Raw genomic sequence first — 7,811 nt, forward strand, 5'->3', positions numbered from 1 at the left:
AAAAAAAAAAAAAAAAAAAAAAAAAAAAAAAAAAAAAAAAAAAAAAAAAAAAAAAAAAAATCTTTAGCAATTATGTAGAAAGTTTGAAATTGAAACAAAGTCTTCAAGGAGCGAATGAGTTTCATGAAAAATATTTAAATGGTTTACAAAAATGTATGATAAATCTAAAACAAGAACATGTGTAAACTCCTAGACGCCCCGGAACACTCCTTTGTGGCTTTAAGATTCAGCATGCGTTCACATAAAAAAAAATAAAAAGGAAAAAGGAAAAAGGAAAAATACTCAGTAAGAAGCCTACTTGTAGGTTCTTTTCGCATCCTTATCTTAGTAGGTATCCACGGTCTTATCTGGAGTTTTAAGGAGTGCGATCTAAGCTACAACTCTCTTTTCTGTATCTTAGGAGGCTTGCCCATATTATGCAATGGAATGCTTAGAGTTTTGAGGTGAGGTGCGACCTCACAAGTAAATATGAGGGGATCGTATGGCTAGATCTAAATATGTAACTCTCTCTGCAAACCATCTGTGGAGGTTAGCTGACAACCCTCACATGCGACCATACATCCAATAAATTTGGGGTTGCAATCCCCTATGTGCCAATCAGTTACTAAGTTATCCTACGTGGTTCCACGTTTCCCCACTCAAGGCGGGTTTCTATGGCCCAGGAGTCCTGTTCAGAAGGACCCCTTAGCTATAAATTATGGCTTCCTAACCTTTTATCTATTGCATCAAGAAAATTTTAAATTTTGATTAAAAAGATAATTTTCATACATAAAAATATATTTAAATAATTATTTAAAATCGTTACCGTAACTAAAAAATATATTTTCAAAACTTATGCTATTTTCAGCTTGATCACGAAGGAGTTGACTCCAACTTAAGTCATATATAAAAATATTTGGTTGGCCCGTTACTAGATGCACACAAAGAAGATGAATTCAGGTACTCAATGATCAAGTAGCACGATTGTCATACAAACGTTTTCAATCTCTTCAATTCATGACCCTTTCTAAAAGGTACTTGTTTCCACTACTAATTCATGTCATGGAGGATATTACATCAATTTTGTCATTGCCACAACTATCGAAATATCAAGTATGTTTTGGATTTTTTTTTCTGCTTATATTTAGTCGACTCTATTTTGTCCAATTTAATAAGTGATTTCTAGTGACTAGCTAATATGAACCACGGCCAAGGCTGTCGGTTTATATCTAAAATTAGAGAACTTATTTTTAGAGGCTACATAGACAGGCTACCATAGACACTTTCTAGGGTTGTACCATTAGAAGTATGAGAAAAAAAACTATGAAAATACTTCTTGCAAATCTCTCCCGAAATCTTCATTTTTGGTGCATTATCTCCTGCATTTTCTTATTAGATTTACGCATATTGACTTATTTACATCAATAATTACAAACACAATAACGTTAGTATATGAAATTTGGTATACTCACTATTTAAAATCGATAAAAATATCAAGATTTCAATTTTATAGAAATATCAATGTAAATCATTCATCTTCTTTATCGTTTAATGTGCACTTCACATATACCACCCATACGAATGACCATGGATAATGATAATGCATATGTATTTCTTACCGTTTTGCTACCTATGTATCATTTCTTACTATCTAAAAGTGTTTGAACACATATCTCCATTGATATCTCATAAACTATCAAATCTACAATATTTAGTTATCCAAAAACTCGTACGATTTTAACCACCTACATGGGTGACCACCATGGTATATAAATCCATCATCCCAAATGGTATAATAGGAATAAACGTCACCATACTTCTAAAATCTCGAAATTCAGAAAAATAATTGCTATCGACTTTCATACATTCACAAGCATTTGTCAAATTTTTGTGCTAAAAGTTTCAATAGTTTAGGAGAGGAGAGAGAAATAGAGAAAGGTAAAAAAGAAAGTAAACAGAAGAAGAAAGAAGACATTACAATTGGAGGCGGCGTTTAGGACGTAGCGCATCTTCATTGTCCCACACAGACATCAAACCTTTATGCGAACAACAAATGAACCTATTTCATAACATAAGCGATTTCAGCAGATCAGACTCATTTCTCTCAGCCCAAAAGAAGGAAAAGTGAATATTATGATTGAAGTTTGATTACTTACATGCTGGGAGATTTGAAATATCAGCAGAAACCGCACAAGGAATTCCCAAATTTGAGAGAGCCCCCCTAATGATTCCACATGGGAAATATAGATGCATGCTTGTTGCCTGAGCTGCCTTGTTTTCACCATCTGCAGAATTATCCTGTGATTCACCTTGAGGAGGATCGACCGACATGCGTGTAAGCCAGCGGAATCGATTATCTTGCAAAACAAAGGTGCCCTGAGAATCAAAATAATTTTCCACATTTAGGACAAGTTCATGTAGGATAAAGTACACAGGAAAAAGAAAGGGCTTCTCCTAAGTTTGGCTTCTGATCATACTCTATGATTTGTTTTCAAGTTGTCTATCTGCTTTTTGAAGAGTTCAGACCAGAAGTCCTTGCAGATAAATTTGATTGCTTCGAGATGATCAGTGAACCGAGGTCGCTCCATCGTATACCTAGTGAAAATAAAGATTGGTAGTTGAGTTGCAATATTTAACCATCAAATAGCATGAATAAAAAAACCATAAAATGGGCAAGAAAAAATGGAAGCCAAGTCATAATGTATAGACAATCTTGGCAGAAAATTTAATTTGAATCAAACACAAGCAAAACAAGGAAAAGAAATAACTGGAGGAAGATCGAAGAGTTCCCAGTTTCTCCTTTCCTAATAAAGCATACCCTCCCTCCATCTTCACATCTACTATGTACCTCTCTTACTCCAACTTCTCGTCACATTGTTGGGCGAGATTCTTGCATTAGTATAAGAGGTACATAGTAGAGGGTAATGAAGAATTCCTTATAAGGGTATGGAAACCTCTCCCTAACAGACATGTTTTAAAAACCATGAGGCTAATGGTAATAATGAGTCAAAGCGGACAATATCGGTTAGCAGTGGGCTTGGGTCGCTACACCTAGAATCCTCCAAATTTCCATGCCATTGATCCTTTGCAGCGATTTAGAAAGGATTAGGGATAACTACATCGGTTAAGCTAACACTAGTGGCCAAATACAAGATGTGGGATAATGCAAACTGACATTTTTTACCATTGGCAACTAACTGATGCTCCCAAAGCACCTGAAGAACTGCTGCAAGAAAGCTTAAATGATCCTTGAATTGACACTACAAACCAGAATATCATAAAAGAAGGACAAGAAAACCTGTATGAAAAGGCCGAAGGATATTAATCTTAAGAGATTGGAAATGCAAGGGAATATTAGTCAACCTTCACGGCGTTACTATGGATATCATCTAGTAAGAGCTTAATCGGGGATACCCTTCCAATTGATTATGGAAAAGATAATGCCTGCATAGAGTTCATCGAACAATTCATCCGCAACTCAAATGGGATATTTGATTGGAATCATTACTCAACTTAAAGCTTCATAACCAACATAAAAACGTAAGTTCTTAATCAATAAAAAGAAAAAGGGCTTGAAAACAATCTAGTGCTCAGTTAAACAATCCCATTTAATAACATTCCCATAAATAACCACTCAATTTCATCATTTTGAAATAGTGGATAAGGATAGGGAACGTGTGATTTATCTAAGATATAACTAGTAAGTAGTAACAATGCAATAGTATGGTACTAGTTTTGCGATGGAGGTAGATCCATAAAAGGCTTGAAACCCGAGGGAAATTTATCCAAGCCTTGTTGAATTTCCTCCGATACATAAGTACACAACAATTCCTCTTCTACCTTTTCCCTCAGCTCAACTAAAACACTCTGGCCCTACCCTTTAATAGCCTGAACAAGGATTTCAGTGTCACCTGCAAACGTATAAAACTTGGTATCACCCATAAACACATGATCATTTCTCCAACCTGCAAATTTCCAATAATTTCTTTCAATCCACCTTCACAACCCCTAAGGTAGTCATGCTCCTAGTTTTCTCGGTTATATCAGTTGTCCTCGTCAATTTATCACTCAGTTCCTTCAATTCTTTCTCATTCTGAGAATCTGGCTTCTCCTTCTCTTGATTTTTCCTGTTTATTGAGCAATAGGAAAATGAGGGCTATTTTGGACTCGTTACCTTTGTTGGAGACTTTCACTTTAACCCTGATGGGGTATTCACTTTCAGAGCCCCTATCTATCCAAAGGTTTCTCTTGTAATTCTTTCTTTTTGTGTTAAGTCAGTATTTCTCCTTCCCCTCTCCTTAGGTCAACCGTTTCCATTTTTTCCTCTATGCCGAAGGTAAAGATTTTCAAGAAAGTCAAGTTCTTGTTTGGCAGGTTATGCATGGAAGAGTTAATACCTTAAACCAAATCGGCTAAGCGGTCCATGGTGATCCGGATCATTTTGTTGTATTGTTGGCGACAAAGGATAGGGATTAATCTTCTTTCGGGGTATAATTTTTCTAATACTATTTGGAGTTGCTTCTTTGAGGTGTTTGATTATTCTTTGACCAGATGTCCGGACTGCAAAGAGACGATCACGATCTCCTACTCCATTCAATTCTCTAGAGAATGGACGTTTTTGTGGTAGGTGGTGGTGTGTACTATTTTGCCGCCTCTGGGGTGAGAGAAATGATCGTTTCATCAAGGGTCAAAAGAGAACTTCGAGTGAATTTGGTCCTTAGTTAGATTCTACGTTTATCCTTGGAATTTCCAGCATCATTTTCTAAATTTCAAACTAGCTTTGTGTAGAATTAAAAATCTAGTCTTCGTTCCTTCGATTGACCTTAAAACTTTAACTTGGATCTTGACCTTTAGGGTCATTTTATAGTATTTCTCCCTAAATGAGAAGTTATTATACTTCCACATCACAGGACTTGGAACAGACAAGTTTAGATGAACGAGAAGTTTTTATAATTCACATCAAAGGACTTGGAACAGACAAGTTTGGATGAATGACAGAAGGAAAGGACTCAAATATTTCCCAAAAAACATCTTCTAAATTTGACTTCACCTCCTGAAGAGAATTTTGGGTAAAATATGGTTGTTTTTGTAAAAAGAACACATAAAAGAGATTTCTGTGAGGATCAAAACATTTATACCCTTTTTTATTTGAAGCATAACCCAAGAAAAGGCATTTTGTGGCCCTATGATCAAGTTTTGGTAGAAAAAGCTAGGTATTTGGACTTATGCGATGCAACCAAAAGTTTTTTATAGGTAATTGGTTGGACCGTAGGTGCAATGATTTACTTCACGGGCGAGGTCCCTGGTGAACCGTCATAATTAGTGAACAAGTGTAAGCTTATCCAAATGTATGCGAGAAGTTGGGGAAAAAAAGTTTTAAGACATTCATGGGGTTCAAAAATTTTAAATCTTATTTATTTTGGTATAATCTTATTTAAATTTTTTCCATTCAGCAATTCAATTTTGTAGAAGAGTATCTCGACAAGTAGATTGATGTAAAACACCTTTTATCCTTTAAAAATCACTTATTGAAATACTTATTTTCATTGTCAAGTGTGTAAAGTGCTGATTTCAATTTCGAGTTTCAATCATGTTTCCAAAATGAAAAGATATTTCACCTCAAATTTCTTGGTCATTAAGTAGACCCAATAGTGTGTGTGATCATCAATAAAAGCAACAAACTACTTTTTACCACTACGAGTCAAAATTTTAGAGGACCACAAACATCCCTATGAATTAAGTAAAATGAGAATACAAACAAAAATGACAATGTGATAAGTGGCTCCAAAATCAATGATCTACGAAGATGAATTATTACAAGAAAAGGCATGAAGATAGTTTCTGTCAAGGAAACACAAAGAACACCAAATGGCAAATTGGTTTGTAGTAGTTGTAGGGGTCAATGAATTTGTTCCATACTGAAGTAACTTGAGTTAGCAACAAATAATGTCTAGTTAGAAAGAAACCCCAAACCAAGATTTAGAATCGAACCAAAGTGGGGCTGTAAGCTGATTAATGGGCTGGATTTGGGTAAGTTGGGTAAACGCATTTGTTTTCTGAAAAAGAGGTTATTACAAAATATTTGCTTTGGGTTGTGTTGTCTTCTATTTTGAACCCAAAATCCAACTTGTCATCTTACACATGCAAGAAAACTAATCTACCAGCCACTACAATCTGTTTTTCACCTACGCTGGATCACTTCTACCGGGAAAAATCACACCATTAAGCTATCCTAGTTGTCTGTTGTTGGCCGCCGCATATGTTGTTTGACTTCCTTTATTTTTCACTAGTACTGCAGCACATCCTGACTTTTGTGCTGGACCGTCTGGATTTTATATTCGAGAATGCTAGGTTTCAATTCTAAAGGGGTGAATACGTTAATAAAAAAGGTTGCTCAATTTTGGTTTTTGTAGTTTAGCCACACCTTCTCAACAATGTGTTTTTAGGGGTGGGTAATGATAGGAATGCTGTAAGAGTATTATTAGGATATTAAGCGTATAGTAGCAATTAGGGAAGAGCGTTATTAAAGGATTTGTTATAAATAGAGGGAGGAGGGGTTAGGCATTATTTTGGTGAATGAATTAGGGCTTCAGCACTTGGTTTATCTTGTAGTTCTTATCTTTTATATTTCAATACTATTCTAGTTCTGTTTGGATTCTATCAACAACTTCCCAACTAACCAAGTGACCTTTCCCATAAAAAGTTACACATAAGTCTCTCGAGGGTATTGCAGTCCTTCACATGGTTCCTAAATAAAGACAAGTAAATAAGGATTTCACTAATAATTGACAGGATTTCCGTAAGAAAAATGGAATACCTAATCATCCTAACGCAACTCTAGATCCAAAGCCTCCATATGTACCCAAAACCATTTTTACCCAAGGCTCTATCTAGGAAATTCTGATCCACATGATCGTAAGCAAAATCAATCTTGAATCTAACCCCCTCGCGCTTACGAGTACGATAATCATCAATGGCATCATCAGCTAGAAGAGCCTAATCCAACATTTTCCTTCTAGTAATGAAGGCCCCTGGCCAATCAGAGACAGTCCTAGGGAGGACTTTCCTAAGCCTATTCGCCAAGATCTTGGCCAGAATTTTAAATACACTAGTGATTAAGCTAATGGGTCTAAAATCTTGGATCCTTTTAAGCTAATGGGTCTCTAGAACTCACAAAACACTTTCTAGAGGTCGACTTTGATACAAACCGAGTTATCCTAAAAAATGTCATGGTGAGACCATCAGAGCTAGAGGAACACTTCTAACCTGCAATTCTAAGCCCAACCATTGTTCTTCACATGCTCAATTATAAATCTCCCAAACATACACATTCAATACAATAGAAAACCTAACGACAATAGCCACGTCAAAATGCAACAACAGATCCATCAGCCAACTCTAGAAATCAAAATCTAAGCGACAAAGAATCCCGATCCCGGGACAATTCTCAGATACAAAAAGAAGGGTAAAAAGTGCGGTGGAGGAATACCGTTCGGAGAGCTGATGGCCAACCTGATAGCCGATTGCCTCGATGCGACGGGCGGCAAGCTCCGGCTTATTGGCGTAGAACCGATTACAATAAGTGGAAACCATTTCCGTCAATAGACTGTCAACGCAACTCTCTGAGACCTCTCTCCCCATGTGTTTCTCTGCGATCAAGTGGAATTGTTGAAACTGAAGTTCACTTCGACGGAATTTGAAAGGAAAGGCAGAGCGAGGTGGAGGATGAGAGGATCGACTCAGTGCCTTGATTCCGCCCTGAATCTAGATTCATCTACTAAATTACGACATGTCGTATGAACGATTTTCTTTTTTTTTTTTTTTTTTTTTTG

At 36.3% G+C, this 7,811-nt stretch overlaps 1 protein-coding gene and 1 long non-coding RNA gene across 3 annotated transcripts in view; one reads left to right on the plus strand and one right to left on the minus strand.

The window, feature by feature from the left end:
* LOC111467970 overlaps positions 1–7,811 on the plus strand; it is an 18,216-nt gene that overhangs the window by 8,715 nt on the left and 1,690 nt on the right. The window contains exon 2 of the long non-coding RNA XR_002714668.1: positions 474–479. This is a non-coding gene — a long non-coding RNA (uncharacterized LOC111467970). The remainder of the gene's footprint in view (positions 1–473; positions 480–7,811) is intronic.
* LOC111467932 (trafficking protein particle complex subunit 6B) lies at positions 1,315–7,794 on the minus strand. Of its 2 annotated transcripts, XR_002714635.1 has the most exons (5): positions 7,469–7,794; positions 2,457–2,574; positions 2,136–2,355; positions 1,958–2,038; positions 1,315–1,358 (listed from the first exon to the last, which is right to left on the minus strand). XR_002714635.1 is itself a non-coding variant. In XM_023113036.1 (4 exons), the coding sequence occupies exons 1-4, from the start codon at positions 7,618–7,620 to the stop codon at positions 2,010–2,012; spliced, it is 519 nt and encodes a 172-aa protein (XP_022968804.1). In that variant the 5' UTR covers positions 7,621–7,794; the 3' UTR covers positions 1,773–2,009. The 2 variants fall into 2 exon arrangements, 1 of the variants encoding a protein (XP_022968804.1); XM_023113036.1 differs by lacking the exon at positions 1,315–1,358 and having other exon boundaries at positions 1,773–2,038.

This window comes from Cucurbita maxima, unplaced genomic scaffold, assembly GCF_002738345.1.
Source record: "Cucurbita maxima cultivar Rimu unplaced genomic scaffold, Cmax_1.0 Cma_Scf00035, whole genome shotgun sequence".
NCBI classification, from domain to species: Eukaryota; Viridiplantae; Streptophyta; class Magnoliopsida; order Cucurbitales; family Cucurbitaceae; genus Cucurbita; species Cucurbita maxima.